Genomic DNA, 18627 nt, shown 5'->3' with positions numbered 1-18627 from the left:
TATCGAGCGGATGGACGTGTACGGGTACGGAGACAACCTCGTGAATCCATGGACCCTGCATGTCATCAGGGGACTGTTCAAGCTCATGGAGCCTCTGTAACGGTGTGGGGCGTGTTCAGTTGGAGTGATACGGGACTCATAATATGTGCAGATACCCCTCTGACAGGTGACATGTATGTAAGCATCCTGTCTGATCATCTGCATCCATTCATTTCTATTGTGCATTCCGACGGACTTGAGCAATTCCAGTAAAATGCGACTCTCCACACGTCCTGAATTGTTACATTGTAGCTGCAGGAATACTCTACTGAGTTTAAACACTTTCGCAGGCCACCAAACTCCCCAGACATGAACATTATTGAGCATATCTGCGATGTCCTGCAATGTGCTGTTCAGAAGAGATGACCACCCCCTCGTACTATTACGGATTTATGGACAGCCCTGCAGAATTCAAGTACATCTATTTACTAATACTTGTAGTTCACTTATGTTTTAGGTGATGAACTTTTATGCAGAATGGCTGCGTAGGATTAGTGGAGCCGTGGGCCCGAAGCCGCACTCAGGGACCGCGGGCAGACAAGGGGCCCAGCGGGCTGTCTCAGAGCGGCAGTAGGTGGTTCTTGGAGGCGCAGTCACTTTGTGCGGTCGCCGAAACGTGGAACACGGTATGCATGCGGTCACCGACACGGCTGAGGGCCGATATGCCGAGTTTTACGAGGGGCACAGGCACAGAGCATAGAAGATAACTTCTAATTACCTGTGGGTGCAGGTGTTTTGTGAATGGCGAGAGCTGTTCCACAATGATCGTTGCAGACTGGACGGCGCCGTGTAGTCGTGGACGAAAATTCTTTCAGATTGTGGCGAAATGGAAGCGGCCAGGGGACAGGTTGGCTGTTTTGACAAGTACACAAGACTCGTTCCAGCGAAATATTGACTCGAACTAGCACATTTGCTTAAAGCGTTGGTAGGAGGGATGTCTTCTGTAAAAATAGACGAAAATTTGAGTGTAACTGACCGGACACGTTTAGTATGAGGAGAGAGGGAGTGTGCACTGTGGTTTCTAAGTTATGGTTCGCTCGCTCGTACGTACGCGGAAGGTGTAGAAAAGCGAGCTGGTGACCCGGCAGTATTAGCTATAGGATTCCTATTTGAACTCTGAAAGAAGCAGGAGAGAGTATCTCAGAACAGGAACATTTTCTTTCCTATGCTCCCAAGCACATAAAAGATTTTATGGTTCTTTTTATTTATTTATTTATTTTACGTTTAAATGTAAAGACGATGCTGTACTCCACCTCGTGTTGGGAGTCCTCGTCTTGCGTCTGACATACAGTTTTTGGGAGCGCTTTGCTTAATTCACTTGCGCATAAGATGTTGCTGAATTCCGCCTTGTGCTCGGAGTTCGCGTCTTACGCTTGTTGTCGGCAGTGAAGTGACAAGATTCATCTTTGCCTTACCAACGACGATAGCAGTTATCTGTTGAAGGTGTAAGGTTTCGGCTCTCATCACATTTGCGGGTCTCCAGCTTTGTCGCCAGCGGCAGTTACTTCTAGTGTGATCATCCCTTTAAACCAGCACGCTTTTGCTGTGGTGATATATCCAAGGGCACCGTCTTCTTAAGGGAGGTAGAGATTAAATTGTTGGGATAACGTATCAATGTTACTCCACTGAAGTTACACGCAAATCAGTCGATTCCGGTAGCTTCTTCTAGTTTTCTGTACGACAGACGAAGTAGCGTTATCCACTTTGCGCAGAAGTTTCCGACTATTAGTTAAGTCCATATATTTCGCAAGTGTTTGAATAGACAAGACATATGTTGTTTCCTATCTGTGCTTGTAAATTTCTGGGCTTTTATTTAAAATAAGTTGTGTAGTGAACACTAGGATTTGTCTCTCCACTGTCATTAAAGTTTATCCTTGATCCTTTTTTGATGATATAATTAATGTTTTAATTTGTGCTCTAAAATTACCCGCAGGGGGTATTTATGAAAGTGCCATTTTTCAAGATCGCGTTACTTAAGGGTTTCGGTTGCCCACGTTAAAACTGATTGGTCTCCCTACCCACTTAAACTCTAACTTCTATTGTTGAGAGGTAGAAAAGTACTCGCGAAAATCAAGCTTGTAACAAACACACACAATAAACGAGTGAAGGCGTGTTAGAATTCCACGCATATTCTGTATTACTTCAGACAACAGTATCAGATGAATAAAACGTATAAAACCATGGAAGTTATGAAAATTTACACAGCCTGAACTAAGAATTGTCCTCTAAACGCGACAAACCACTTTTGCAATTCTAGCGCACTGAAATATATGGTTATTATTTCAATATCATAATTCGGTCTCCACACCAGTGCACATATGCTTCCAACCACGCTCGGCACCGACCTCACTTTGATGACCGACAGGTTACAAAAAACAACATAAAATTTGGAATCCAGACAGTCTATATTATGCATATATTCAGGAAATGTTTTGCTCTTGTCAGCATCACAAATAAAACAACTAATTCTCATAATAGAACAACCTTTGACGCTGAATGCATATCTTAGAGTTCCTAAATACGAATTAAATTTTTAACTTTTAACTATAATAGTGCATGTCAAGCATCCTTGTAACACTAATGAAGAAGTGAATAAAACTACTTGTATGTACGACTGCTATTAGTAATACTTCTGTACACAAAAAGATTACTACTATCAGTCTGTTATTAGCAAGTTTACAGTCCATTTCACGTATTGTAAGAAGACGGAACTATAGGACCGTTTGCATGGAATGAACAGCCTAATGCATACGGAACAGGGTCTGAGGGTGCACTGAGGAAAGGAAACTTATGCTAAGTAAGAGAAATGTGAGTACTGATATCATTAGCATCATAACTGATGGCCACGAGACAGGTAAAGCGATGGAATTCTATCACTTAAAAAAAATAAAAATAAAAATAAAAACAAGTGGGAAAGGAAGCAGCCACGGGAGAAGAGGATATTCTTGGCCTAAGGAAGTCTGCTAGCGTCAAATATCAGGCTTAATACGAGGAAGAAGTTTCTAAGAATATACTTTTCGAGCACAGTGTTGTGTGAAGGTGAAGCATGAACTATGGAAAAAACTGGATAACACGAGACTATATGAGTTTGAGGGAAGATGCAATCACCGAGGAGAGGAACATGTGGCATATATAGCGGGTGGGGGAGGGGGGGGGGAGGGGGAATGGGACAGAATTATCCGAAATGTGTTTTACTTACCTATATAATACTCGACAAGCAATCTAATGGTGCCGCGGTCACCTCATCGGAGGTTCGAGTCCTCCCTCGGGCATGGGTGTATGTGTTGTCCTTAGCGTAAGTTAGTTTTAGATTAAGTGCTGTGTAAGCTTAGGGACCGATGTCGTCAGCAGTTTGGTCCCAAAAGACCTTACCACAAATTTCCAGTTTCCTAATGGTGCGTTGCAGGAGGCACTTCCGGAACCAATAACTTATTCCCCTTTCCCTATTCCACTCGCTAATAGCGCATGTGAAGAATGAATGTATTAGCTCTAATTTCTCGGATTTTCTTGTCTTGGTTATTTCGCGAGATATATGTGGGAGGAAGAAATATTCATTGGAAATTTATGGTAAGATCTTATGGAACAAATAACTGCTGAGGTCATCGGTCCCTAAACTTACACACTACGTAATCTAACTTAAACTAACTTACGCTAAGGCCAACACACACACACCCATGCCCGAGGGAGGACTCGAATCTCCGGCGGGAGGATCCGCGCGGACCCTTACCAGGCGCCTAAGACCACGTGGCAGTAATATATTATTCGACACTCTCCGGAAAGTGCTCTCTCGAAATTTCAGCAGTATATCACTCTGTTTCGCACAATGCCTCTCTTGTAGCATCTTTGTATCGCTCTCGAGCCAACTAAACGATCCCGTGACGAAACGGTCCGGTTTTCGTTGGCCCTCCTCTATCAGTTCTACCTGGTAAGGATTCCAGCTTGATGAACACTACTCAAGAATCGGTCCAAAAAGAACCTTGTGAGAAACTTATTTCGCGGATGAATTACATTTCCTTAAGATTCTTCCTACAAATCTTACTCCGGCATTTGCTTTTCCTACTGTTTGTTCTATGTTGTCGTTCTATTTAACGGAAAAAACGAAACTAAACTGAATTCCGTCCGAATAGGCCTTGGAAGGCCCAACGGTACCGACAGGCTGCCGTGTCATCCTCACTCAGCCCACAGGCGTCACTGGATGCGGAGATGAAGGGGCATTTGGTCAGCACACCGCTCTCCCGGTCGTATGTCAGTTTCCGAGACAGGAGCCGCTACTTCTCAATCAAGTAGCTCCTCAGTTTGCCTCACAAGGGCTGAGGGCACAACCGCTTACCAACAGCGCTCGGCAGACCGGATGATTACCCATCCAAATTCTAACCCAGCCCGGCAGCGCTTAACTTCGGTAATCTGACGGGAACCGGTTTTACCATTGCGGGAACGCAGTTGGCTCCAGTTAAAGTAGCCCTGGATAATTACTCCTATATGTTATGCGGTGGTTGCTGTTTCCAGTAATTTATCAGTGATAGAATAGTTGTACAGTAGTGGACTTCTTTCCCTGTGTATGCGCAGTAGGTGCCTATTCTTTCGAACATGTCCGAAAGAACAGAAATATTTTGATCCCGCATCCATTATGAATTACGACGCAAAGAAATGACTGTGCAAAGGTCAGCACATCTGCCTAGTAGAGATCCTGCCTGGTTCGAAACCCGGTCCAGCACAAATTTACAACTTTCCTCATTGATTAAAATCAATACCCACTAGCAGTTAATGTCAGTCATTTCCCTGTGTCTCGGTAAATAATGTCTTCGGAATCAAAATGTGTCTGTCCTTTCGGACATCTCTGAGAGAAAAGACACCACATATTTAATTAAGGTGAGGAGGATCAACCGATCACTTCGGTGAATATGTACAACACGATCGAACTCATATGGGAATCGGCTAAATGTCGCGAGTAATGGGGATTATTTGCAGGAGGCGCTACATCAGTAGTATATGGACAAGATGAGAATTTATATCTGACGGGAAACTTGCTTGGGTAGTTGATGCAGTTGCGATGAACATTGTGTCCGGATGGCGCAGAGGTCAGTGCATCTGCGTAGTAAACAGGTGATCCGGTTTCGAATTCCGGTCCGGAACAAATCTCCAGCTGGCGGGTGTGGCCGAGCGGTTCTAGGCGCTTCAGTCCGGAACTGCGCGACCGCTACAGTCGCAGGTTCGAATCCTGCCTCGGGCATGGACGTGTGTGATGTCCTTAGGATAGTTACGTTTAAGTAGTTCTATGTCTAGGGGACTGATAACCTCAGATGTTAAGTCCCATAGTGCTCAGAGCCCTTTAAACCATTTGAACAATTTTCCAACTTTCACCATTGATATAAGTTAATGATCACTAGCAGCTAATTTTATTCATCCCTTTTTGTCTTGATTGACATTTATTTACGTTAAGGATCAAGTGCCAGAGCCTGCACCATTCATCAATTCTCTACAGGTCGTTCTGCAAATCGATACTACCTGCTGGCTTGCTACTTTCTTATAAACAACAGTATCATTTGCAAATAGTTTCTACTGCTTTATTTATATACTATGTTAATAGTAACAGTACTATCACATTTCAAGCTACAATGAGGAAAAACTGCTGCGGAACACAGAGTTTGGAATACACGTTTGGTTCGGTTCAGTTGATCGTGGGGCGGGGACCAAACATCAAGCTCGTCGGTCCGATCGGATTAGGGAAGGATGGGAAGGAAGTCGCCCGTGTCTTTCAAAGGAAACATCCGGCACTTGCCTGACGCGATTTTGGTAAATCACGGAAAACCTAGATCACGTTGGTCGGACGCGTCGTTCTCCCGAATGCCAGTCCGGTGTCATAACCACTGCGCCACCTCTCTCGGAACGAATACATCCTAGAAATAATAGAGGGCTTAAGATGTAAGTGCAAAGTTGAGATAAAGTGTTTGGCACAGGAGAGAAAGTTGTGGAGAACGGTATGCACTCAGGACGGATGAACCTCTCCCTCTCCCCCACACTCACCCTCCCCCCCCCCCCCCCATTCCCACCCAGTAAAAAAAGTTTGATTTTGTTTTATGCATATCTAACTTCTTAAACATTGCACCACCTTGCCCAACGCTTTTGCGCGACCCATAGCACCAGACTCTCTTCGAAACGAAAGGTGAGCAATACCGGAGTCAGTTCCTCCGATGTTTTTGGAGACGCTAAACGGTGAATGGGATGTCACGGGCGATTGCGCCGCTTTTCCACAGCCGTAGTGATGTCATTATTACTGAGTTTTTCAGAGTCGGTCAGCAAGTGAGAGGGCTGTCCCGGATGGCTGCTCGAGTTTTGTAACGGCGCGGTGACATCACAGCCCTGAACGATCAGGATGAGCTGTGAAGAAATGGAGGCTCGTAGAGCCGGATGCGCGGTCCTACTGGGAGAGTCGGGCATTCCTGAGCCGAGGGTGAGAGTACGGCGCGGATGCTGCCCGCTCCTCGCCTCGACGTGTACTTTCTTCGGGCGGGGGTCCCAGCCGCCGCCGCTGCTGTAGCCTACTTTCTCCAGCGCCGCCGTCGGCGCCCATTGGTGCTGGTGGTCCCCTCCGCCAGCTCGGGCGCTTCTTCCCACCTGGCGTCGCGGCAGTTTATATAAAGGAGACGCCGTCGCGGCCGAGACATTTTTGCTCCCTCCACCTCCGTGCCGGCCAGGTACACGAGTGGTATAAGCAACCTCCAGTCTGTGTCAGTGTCGAGGTGGTCGCGTCGGTGGACAGTGTGTAGGAGCCCACAGTGTGTGACTGGACAACGCTCTGGCATCGGGACGCCGACCAGAAGCAGTTGACAGGGTGTTCGCCGTAATGCGTTCTTCTCCGCTGCCTCCCAGCTGAGCAAGGAAGTGCCGGAAGAAGACCGACAGTGTTACGTCAGTGCCAGCGATGGCTCGGGCCACGAGTATCTTGCAGGTGAGTTGGCAGCTCGTGTCCACTTCATTGTGACTGTCTGTGGAGGAGTATTGTAAATTATCGAGCTCGTTATGATCAAAGGAGAGAAAGGAAGGTCACTGTTTAACATCCCTCGACGACGAGGTCATAAGACAGAGAGTTTATTGTCCGTTTGGTGAAATAAATCTTCCGTGTCCTTTTGAAATGAATCGTTGCTGAACGTGTGATTTAAGATTCAGAGGAAGCTCGGAAAACGTAAATCTGGATGGCCGCATCAGAATTTAAACCACCACCTTCCGAAAAAAGATTCTAGTGTGTCGCCACAGTGCCTCATAGCACAGTGTTCTGACTGAAGATTCACAGTGATCATAGGTGAGAAGTTAAAGCTGTATAGCGCGTGATTAGTATTAAAACTGTGACCAGTTGATTTCTACTGATTAAAAATATTATTTTCCCTTCGATGTACTTCTGCCACATCACACACTGTGGATACAGGAATCGGAGGAAGCTTGCACACAAGTTCCTAAATCAAGTGCTTCTAAGTGCTGTGATTTTCACGCTAGTGTATAGTGTATGTAACTTACAACTTTGGGTATTACAAGACAGCACCACGATCCAAGTGAGTAGATGCTTTTGGTTCAAAGTTCAAATTTATCTTCCATCTAGGGGTCTATAGGGCCTGATGATCTAGCGGTGAAGAGCGTGGCTGGAAATTAAGACATCGCTGAATCGAATACAAGCCGGCAAACGGACACTTTGTCTGCCTATAATCTAGCCTTCACCTCTCAGTGATCGGATGGTTCGTCAGAAATGACACTTGTTTCGGATTCTTTGTTAAACCCTGGGTCACCTTTCCCAGATTGAATAACTCCATTAGATTCGTGACAAGTAAGTCCCCGAAATAGCGTCCAACTGGAAGGTTTGCCCTGGACCACTGAAAAACATAAGGTTATTATTATCATCTAAAGATGGTCATGCTGTGGCGTTAAATGGTTCAAATGGCTCTGAGCACTATGGGACTCAACTTCTGAGGTCATTAGTCCCCTAGAACTTAGAACTAGTTAAACCTAACTAACCTAAGGAGATCACAAACATCCATGCCCGAGGCAGGATTCGAACCTGCGACCGTAGCGGTCTTGCGGTTCCAGACTGCAGCGCCTTTAACCGCACGGCCACTTCGGCCGGCTGTGGCGTTAAATCTACATAAAAATAGAATTTTTTTTAAAGAAACAATGAAAGCAACTGGTTGCAATTTCAAAGTAGATAGTCCCATATTCTAACAAGAGACGCAAGTTCTAGTCCATACCGAATACGACAAACGCGTCTACCAAGGAAAGCATTCTACCACGCATTTGGTGGATTGAGGGCCATTAATTAGCTTTGGAAGGACCAGGAGTGAAATGAGCTGAAGTGTAACCGCCGGCCGGGGTGGCCAAGCGGTTCTAGGCGCTACAGTCTGGAAAAGCGCGACCGCTACGGTCGCCGGTGGGAATCCTGCCTCGGGCAGGGATGTGCGTGACGTCCTTAGGTGAGTTAGGTTTAAGTAGTTCTAAGTCTAGGGTACTGATGACCTCAGATGTTAAGTCCCATAGTACTTGGAGTCATTTGAACCATCTTCATGGCCTGTGTGTACGTCCTAGTTACAAGTGAATCTTGATAAAACCATAGAATCGGAGAAACGTAATTGGTGGTTACCTGATGCAAGCGAACGTTTTGACACGTCCGATTCCCAGACGAAACGAAAAATCATCTTACAGTTTCACATAACGTCTGAGACCATTAAACTACCAAAATCGTTTCTCCGTATATGTGGTTTGCTGAGATGTACAGAAAACCTAATTGAGAGGACATTTTTACATTTCCAGTATATGGTTAGGGTACATGACATATCAGAATCACTTCCCCTTCTTCATATTCCATCCGATAGATGTATTACTGTCGGAACTCCACGTTACATTACGGAATTTCTGCAATTTTTTAAAATTTTTTTTCGTTTTGACGGTGCGTTATTGGAGAAATTAATTTCTTTCTTGCCTCTTTTAGAGGTCGTGTCCACACAACATGCAGAATAAGACTCTCTACAATGTCCATCGTCTTTCCTGTAGTGTTTCCAACTAGGGTCACGCGCATCACTGTTGCGGTTTTCATCATCACTATTCAAGGTTGTATAGGGAACTCACAGAAATCCAAACAAAACAGAAAGAAAGAGAACTGAAGCTAGACACATTGCGGGCCTTAGAAACAAATAAGCCCAAAGCACCAACTCTACCATCACGGACCGATTGTGGCGTGGATACGTATAAACTATGCGGTTTGCTATGCCTGTTTGAATTTGATATTGCTAGCTGAGTCTTTATACCGTCTGATGACGTCTCCAGTATTGGGGTACGAAACGTTCGGCAGAGAAACGTACTGTGGACCTGCCTAATGTCCATAAAACCTGCATCACCAAGGACGCGAATACTAGCCGCAGAAGCCTACGTAGTATGACATAGCAATGTGTTTGTAAAACACAAAATACTAACACTGTATATCTAAAGACCTGCCAAGGTTTTCTTTGTGTATTTGAAGGTCAATCTCAGGAACTACAGCGATTTTCATACTCTTTTCATTAACAGATAGATTGATGTGCGACGAAGATTTGTGAATATAATTTCCAAATTTTTCGTTTAATTTGGCTAAACTATAACGAAGTTTATCGGGGAAGTCGTGTCCCCTGAGAACTTGAGAGGCGTGCGTTGGTTAAATCGGGTAAGGTGTACTAGAACTTTGGTGGCCATTCGGTCTGCCGAGGCTGTCGGGATTCGGGTTGCACTCAGCCATTCTGAGGCAATGGCTGAGAACCATTGATTGAGAAGTAGCGGCTCCTTGTAAACTGACATACGGTAGGGAGAACGGTGTGCTGATCACATGCCCCTCCACACCAGCATCCAATGACGCTTGTGGGATGAGGATGACACGGTGGTCGGTCGGAAACATTGGGCCTTCCTGGCCTGTCCTGACGGAGTGTAGTTCAGTCGAATTAAATAAGGTGATGCTGAGGGAACCAGATTAGGAAATGATACACTTGTAGTAGATGAGTTTTGCTATTTGGGCAGCAAAGTACGCGATGACGGTCGAAGTACGAGGATATAAAATGTGCAGTAGCAATCGCAAAAACAGCGTTTCTGAAGAAGAGAAGTCTGTTAACATCGAGTATAGATTTAAGTGTCAGGAAGTCTTTCATGTAAATATTTGTAAGGCGTGTATCCATGTATGAAAGCGAAACATGGACGATAAATAGTTTGAATAGAATAGTAACTTCTGAAATTTAGTGCTAGAAAAGAAAGCTGATGATTGGGTGGCTAATTTCTTCACAGATAATTACATCGTAGTTAAATTGTTCTGACGGCATTCTGAGTACTCACTTATAATTTATTAATTTATCCGTTCTCTCACACATTACGATGTACCGTGTATCACAAAGGAGAGCCTTCAAGCGTGAGGAACGTGTAAAATTATACAGTAACATGCAAATGTAGTTTCTGCAGGCTGTTTATGTGAGGTATACTAAAACCAGCAATAACCGTACGGCAGAGAGACAGGACTAAAATTACTTCACAATTGGAAGCGTTGTTGCCAGCTTTCAACAACGAAACGGAGAAGACTGCCAACACTAGTGACTACAAACCATAGGCACCTTGAACTGTGGCAACACTGAAGCGTCATTGAAACGTAAAAAAATCGTATTACGATTGGTAGCAATAATTCACCGAAGCAGTTCCGTTTATCTTAATTTAACCGTCACAAATCACTGCTCATTGTATGGAGTTCAGTGATAAGTACACACATTGCCAATTAATACAATTACCTCTAGATTACTCTTCCTCGTATACGTACATTAGATATAAAAGAGCTAGTTTCTATAAATCTTTGCTCTTCCTCTTATATTACGCTACTATTTGATATTAAAAATTCAGCTCTAGTGCTTTCAGAAATGGCTATAAGCCGTCTGTACACTACAAGAGCTGAAACCTAGTTGATATGAACGTTGGTGCTAACAGCAATTTGCGTTCACGATGTAATGTTTTCCTGGCGTATCTCTAACTTGTAGAAATGTCGGGTGTCCAGCCGGGTACGTTATAATTAATCCATTAATTGTGGAGTAATTACGATGTGACCCGGCTGGACACCCGAGAACTCCGATTTGGAAGCAAACTCTTTATGAATATTATCTCTCCTTCTGTTATTATAATTGTGAATTTTATTGTAAACCACAAATAGGTCTATCGTTGAGGAGTAAATTTATCGGCCTTTGAGTTTATAAATTCATAGTTTACCGAAGAGACTTTAACAGCCCATTGGGTTATCCGTATTACATAATTTTTTTTATAGATTGCAAAGAATCAGCATTGCTCCTACAGTTGTTGGCATTTGAGTTTAAGAATCAGTTGGTCTCCGAAGAGACTTTAACGGGGGATTCGGTTATCAACATTAAACAATATTTTTATGTACACTAAGGCCACCGAGGCTCCAATCCTCCCAAAGCTTACGCTATTGAACAGAATCGAGTTGAAGTATCCAAACTACTCGGTTAATCCTGTCTGCGTGTGAAAACAGCGAGAGAAATTTTTATGTACGTAACAACCTGACGGAGCTTTTTGATTAACATGTTAGTGACACGCCAGCCATAGTCTCGTACTTGCAGCCAGGAAAAATAGTATCTGTACCGAATTAAACGTGTTATAGTAGTAGTCCGTCTTTCTATAACAGTTTCGCCTTTTCTTTTCGGACAGACATCAACAATTTGTTAAGTCATGGGCTTGGCACATCAACCGTCTACAAATGAAATGCGTATTAAGATTTGAGGTATTATTTTACATAAAAATATTCTGAGTAATAAAATTTCGTTACGTACATAGTAGGCGAACAGGGGAAGCTGACATTGTCAAAGGTCATATGTTCCTACATTCGCAGTCGGTTCAAAATAAATGAAATTCGTTCCGTATAGTTCAGTTTTTTATACCAGTCTCTTAATAACTGGAGAATTAGGTACTAACCGTCCTCATCCTTTCCAAACGAACATTTGTACTCGTTCTAAAATATTAAGTGCCTGCGTACATTACGATGCACAATTTCGCTTTTAACACTGATTAACATCGTAATTTCTTGAGGTACTATCCTCCCGCATTTCGCTGAAAAAAATCTCTTCCGTTATTCAACGCGATTGTTCACTTATTTCTCTAGTTTTGGCATGAGCAAACTGACATGATTTAGACACATATTCGTCGTCTCTGCTGAATGCGAATCCGATTCGAGCAAACGACATGCAGAATAAATCTGAAATATATCCTGAATGGCTGAAGTTATCGAGACAAGGGCTCCTGTTTTGCTTTCTGTCTCATGGTCGTATCTTTTTCTCAATATATAATAAAGAAACCATGTTTTTATATATATCTAAAGATGAACTTATTTGACTGCTTAGAAATAGGAGCATTTCTTTTAGAAGTTACAGTATTTATTTTTTATGTTTTAAGGCAAACGAAATCATCGTACGGCACTGATGGCCGGGCAACAGTTCGGTTGACAAGTTGCAAGTGTATTTTTCGTTGAGGCCACATCGGGCGTCTTGGGTGTCGATAATGATCCGAAATGAGGATGAGCACTACACAAGACCCAGTCCCCGAGCGGAGAAAATCTCCGACCAGGTCGGAAATCGAACCTGGGCCTGCTGCATTACAGTCAGACACGCTAACTAGACCTCTAAGGGAGTGGACATCTCTCAGAAATGTGCCGATTAAGAAAAAAACGATGGCGCCGAACGTCAAGTTCAGTTATTTCATCTGGTGTTTACGCGATAAACGGAAAGAATTTTTTTCGAAATGACTGCATAGAAAACTACAATGAAGATCTCTTCTTTCTATGCGCTACGCAATGGCGTTTAAAATAGTAACAGTTGAACTGAAAAGTGTAATTCCCCCAGCTAGACACAAAAAGTTCTATACACTGTTTCGACACCAAAACGGCTGTTCCTCTACGTATTATAATTTCGAGTTTCTGTATTTTGAACTGTTTGTGAAATGCTAGGGGGTCAATGGTGCAACAGTTTTGTGTGTGTGTGTGTGTGTGTGTGTGTGTGTGTGTGTGTGCGCGCGCGCGTGTGTGTGTATCTTTGTGAGTGTGGTCGTATCTGTTACTGTTCACGTCCTGCAGATATTTCTGGCCATAATGGAGCGATAAAAATGCTAAGAGCATTTACGTGATATGCAAACTCCAAGAAACGAACCGAAGTAAAAACCCATTGTGCGCCAACTGCTTTAATTACAGTCGCGGAGAGCTCTAGTTAAAAAATATAAAATTCAAGTAATTTCAAAAGAGCAACTCGAAATCGCCCTAACGCGCCTGCTATAAGCCCTTTATAGGGCCGCACCCTCTTTCTTATTCAGCGAAGCAGTTGCGGACGCCGAGCGCGTGTGTGGCTCGAACAGCGCCCTCCTCGCAGCTACGAAGCCTATGGCGCCGGCTCGGATGTTTAAACGGAAGTGAACTTTTATGGGTTCTTTGGAAATTTTGGTAGCAGCCAATACGGTCCGCAGCGGCGGAAGATATTACGGCCCGCCGCAGGGGCAATTCGAGGAAAACGTTAAATTTTATGTCGCTGCGTAACAACCGGAAGACACCGTAACCCGCAACATAAATTACGTCATCAATGACGTGGCTTTGCTGGAAACTGTACCGTGCCTAATTGTGAGGCCGTTAAAGTAAGACGGATCGGAGAGCATTGCCGGTGCTTTGGTGTTCGGGCGCTGCGCCCGCCAGTGGCGGGGAACCTAGCCATGACCGTAACGCCCGGAATTGAGTTCAATGTCGGCCGCCCTCAACAGGCCGTCTAGTATCTCCGGAGCACCGCCCCATTCCGGAGAGTCATAGTAAAACGTAGTATCTGAGTTGATACTGCAATTCACCTGACGTCGAATGGGGCGTGGGAAATGGAGCTTCTTTTCTCCTTTTCCCTTTTGCTATAACACTTGCCTTTTTCAGCAGGAAGTAATGTATTGCTCAGTTCCAATTGTTGAAGATTTCATCAAGCAGTACATATTTCGAGACAGGTATCTTATTTTCGATTGCCTTTATACAGTAATCGTATCCATTCATACAAAAAGAGGCCACCAAATTACTATATCTACCAATCGCAGTTGACAACAATGACCACATGCGTGTTGAATGATGCGCATGCGTACATCACTGAATATCAGGCAACCAACCAGTTTCTATGTCACTGACGAGGACAATACAAGTACCACATCAGATTTCCCGGAAATTACCTCAACGGCATGGGAGCCAAGATAAGGGAACACTTGCCTCCACTTATCCGTAGGTACTCAACTATTGGTGAAAAAACGCTAGTCAAAGCTTTCGAGGTATTTTCGAGGTACTTTAAGTGCTTTTTACCACACTGGATTCTCAGACGAGATTGGAGCTCAGTGAATAGAGTTATGGCTTCATAATTTTGCCCCCCGTGTTCTAAATCCGAATATTATTTGTATTTATATTTATTTTATTTCATTATTGTTTTCGTTTATGTACCCATGCTACTACACGAACGTTTCTTATCAGATTTGGAAAGTCAACGCCGTTATATTAATTGTAAAATTACAACTGGATTTCACAATAAGCGTCAACTATTTAATACATTTATAGATGTGTATAATATGTTGAAGGTTTACAATATTTTTAAATTCTCATAGCCCGGCCCCTATGGCCGAGCGGTTCCAGGCGCCTACTACAGTCGCAGGTTCGAATCATGCCTCGGGCATAGATGTGTGTGATGTCCTTTGGATAGTTAGATTTAAGTAGTTCTAAGTCTAGAGGACTGAGGACTTCAGATGTTAAGTCCCATAGTGCTTAGAGCCATTTGAAGCATCTGAAAATTCTCATATTCCGTTATTCATATGTTTACTCTTCAGCAAGATTTGGTACGTTTCCTTGGATGATCTCGATAGTACAAACATTCGAAACACAGAGATTCCGCAAACCACGAGCATCGCGTATAGGCAGGTTTGCCACAATAACATTTCTTCGTATGAATCTCACTTGAAAAAGAAACGTCGTTCACAATGGCTAAGATTTCGCACGTTGGTAGTAATTTCGCAGCACCCGATGGATAGCGGGTCACTTTTCCGAAAACTGGTGCTTGCAGTTGATTTTGAATCAAGATCATTACAGGAATTTCACCAAAAACAACTTCAAATAATTTTTCCATTTTTTTAAATTCATTCGTCTGACATACAATTAGTTGGCGAATAAGGACAATATTATATTAATATACAATGGAAAACATTCGTGTATTAATCTTCTCCAGACATCGGTATATAAATGAGAAACGAAAATAAAAGTAAGGATCGGGTTTCGAACACGGGACACATGATTAAGAAGGCGAGAGCTAGCCACTGTGCCAGCATTTGATCTCCAGACAGGCTGCGGTAAAAGGCACATAAAGTGTCCAGAAAAATGCCTTGAAATCCTTGACTGTCGATTTTTCAGAAACGGGTGAATATCTACTGGCAGAGCGAGTCACGTGTTCGCTTATTTTGATCCCTCGTCCACTGACCGAAGTTTGTGGGAAAATTGTGTTGTTGCAGTTCCTGTGTTCTCCTCGTGAGCGGTAGTTTTCACAGACACGGCTGTGGAATCCTTTATCAGAAATGATTCTGTGGGCATGACGACAGAACAGTAAAGATCGCCATTTGGCTGTACCCAAGGGGCAAAGCAGCGGAAGGTCACTCGTAGTCTTTAGAACCTACAGTCACCGAGCCAGGAAAGAACTGTTCGAAAACGAGGGTCTGAACACAGTCCCAAACGTTCAGTATGGTGACATGTTCGAACATTACAACTATTTCGACGTGTCTCCGGCCGCTTGCTCGATGATTTGAAGTGTCATCCACATGAACTGCAGGTGGTTCGGGAGTTGAGTGACATCGGTAGGCGAAACAGACTCGCCAACTGCACGAGTATTCTTCCAGTGAATCGACGATTACGTTTTCTTCAACAACGGCTAATGCCCGATGAATGAAACTTATTCATGATTCGGTATGTTAACAAGGTACTGATCTCCGGCATATCGACGACATTAACATGAAAAGCCGCAAACGAGTCCAAAAGGGTTTGTGTGTTGTGAAATTGGTATCTGTGGGATAACTTATTCCAATTTTCTTTAGTTGGAGACCTGACCCCTACTGCAAAATGCTGCAGAGGTTAGCTGAATAACATTTCTTTCAGCTGGATGGCGCAGCGGCTCACACACCAGGCCAAGGCACGGTTATACTCGGACTAACATTTCCAGAAACTGTGAAATCCCACATTGACGATGCGACGTGTACATCCAGTTCATCAGAGGTAACAGCTCCTGGTTACTTCCTCTGGGATTATGTGACAAAGAGGTCTTTGTTAATCGTTTGGAGACAACTGAGAAATTTAAGTCTGCCATACCTGTGACATGAGCACCGTTCCGTAGGATATACCAAGGCGTCTTATGGAAGCTTTTCTGTGACACGTTCAGCAGAGCATCCAGACAAACGTGTGGAACTCGGGGGACGCTATTTTCAAGGTGTAGGCAGGTATGACAATACGTACACCGGAGTGCAAAAGTTGAGGATGAAAGCACTTTCACCGTGATGTCTCACTGCTAAATATTAAACTTCATTTAATCTTCGTCGAGAAAGAAATGCTACAGTATAGTACAGAATAATCTAGATTAGTATAGTATAGTATAATATAATATAGCATAGGATAGTGTAGGAGATAAGTGAAACAAATACGCACTCATACCAACGGGAGCGATACAATAATTCCACTGAAGCCATTCCTAATTATGATGGTTCACTGGACATTACAAAAGGCGGGACATGGCTTTCAATAGATTGTGTGATCAACACGGACGGCAAAGCATGTTCTGCAACGTGCTCCCACAATGGCCACAAAGTTGGTTAAAGGGTTCTTGTGGTGAGGCCTTCCATTCCTACACCATAATACTTGGACCACCAAAGCGATCTTGTTCAGCAATGTTCCTGGACGCATAACGTGTTCCCATCTCTTACCTTATAAGGATACCTCCAGCAGCGTGTGTGTGGTGTTTACAGGCATAATGCATGGAAGTACTGATTTTCAAACATTTGAACACATTACTCTCATTAAAGTAACAGTGTCACTGTACTCCTTCCGCTAGTGCGTCTTTTGTGGGTTGCAGTCGACCCTGACTTCACTTATATGGATTAAAAGGTGCTACCGCATCGAACGGCGCAGGTAGAGAAGCTCTTGGAGTGATAGGGTATTCGGCGAACGGTCTGGTCCGCCCATTCCCCCAAATTGAGTACCGTCGTACATGGGTTGGGGAGACGTATTACCATATGCACCAACGACGATTCAGCTGTTACCACGCGCTCTAGTGGAAGAATGGGATGCCCTTCCACAAGAACTCCGTGTCAACCTTGCGACCAGCATGGTCGCATGTTCCATAGCATGGAGTGTCACGCCTGATATCACACGTCTTTGAACGTCCAGGAAACCATCCTAAATCACAGTAACTTCAGTGTAATTATTGTCTTTGAATAAAAGTGCCATTTCTGTTAGTCTCATTGCTTATTTCTTTAAGTTACCTTCTGTGGTAGAAGCTATTTCTATATATGGTGCAAGTTTCATAGAGATACTGTACTTGGCAGTGATACGGAAGTTACTTTCGTCGTCACGTTTTGCACACCAGTGTATTACATACTGTAGTAGTTGCTAATGCATGTAACTAGGTCCCATAACTGAATTATGTTACTACTTGTAACCACCATATTTCTGTTGCTTGAAGTTGGTAGATAAAATATGGTCCCCTCTGTGTATGTATAATGGCGACCAGCCCCGGCTGCTTTCACTAGCCTTAAGTATCTACGGCTGGGTGGCTTACCTGGCGTAGCGGTAGTAACGTGTATATTACTGGTCAGATGTAAGAGATCTTACATCGAAGCTGATGGCCCTAATCAGATCGGGTGAAGTAAATAAATAAATAATATATAAAAAAACTTTTTCGTGGATCAGTCTACCGATGAGCGAAAACTGTATCAAAATTCCTGCAGTAGTTCCTGAGGTTAGCCTGAACATACAGACAGGGAAATGTGGCGGGGAACATTAATTTATCATAGATGAACAATATATGCGAATGTGTGGTTAGGAGTCGCTATATATTTTGACGGGTCGCATATGTCAGCCGTCTTCAATTACTATACGTAGAGATTGCATTTTGTAGGAATGGCAGAATGAGAAGTTAGGCAACTGAGAAGGGAAATCACAGCACGGAAAAGTTGTTAATACTTTTTGTCTATTCTTTGAGTCATCAGCCTTCTGACTAATTTGATGTGGCTCGCCAAGAATTCCTCTCATATACCAACCTCTTGTAATAGAAACAGAAAATACACGATGTGCTAAAAAGTATCCTGACACCCCCAAACACAAAGGTTTCCATATTAGGTGCATTGTGCTGCTACCTACTAACAGGTACCCCATATCAGTGACCTCAGTAGTCATTAGACATTGTGAGAGAGCCGACTAGGGCGCAACTCATGGACTTCGAAAATGGTCAGGTGATTGAGTATCACTTGTGTCATACGTCTGTACGCGATATTTCCACGCTCCTAAAC

The 18627-nt window shown here is 43.6% G+C and overlaps 1 protein-coding gene across 1 annotated transcript in view; it reads left to right on the top strand.

Moving 5' to 3' along the window:
* Window positions 1-6729: 6729 nt before the first annotated feature.
* Window positions 6730-18627, top strand: part of LOC124612801 (extensin-like) — a 71142-nt gene continuing 59244 nt past the window's right edge. The window contains exon 1 of the mRNA XM_047141216.1: window positions 6730-6988. Coding sequence (XP_046997172.1) covers window positions 6962-6988 — 27 coding nt within the window. The 5' untranslated portion in view covers window positions 6730-6961. The remainder of the gene's footprint in view (window positions 6989-18627) is intronic.

The sequence above is a fragment of the Schistocerca americana genome, chromosome 4, assembly GCF_021461395.2.
Source record: "Schistocerca americana isolate TAMUIC-IGC-003095 chromosome 4, iqSchAmer2.1, whole genome shotgun sequence".
NCBI lineage: Eukaryota > Metazoa > Arthropoda > Insecta > Orthoptera > Acrididae > Schistocerca > Schistocerca americana.
The sequence above is the reverse complement of the archived record's forward strand: the minus strand, read 5'-3'. Positions and strand labels throughout refer to the sequence as shown.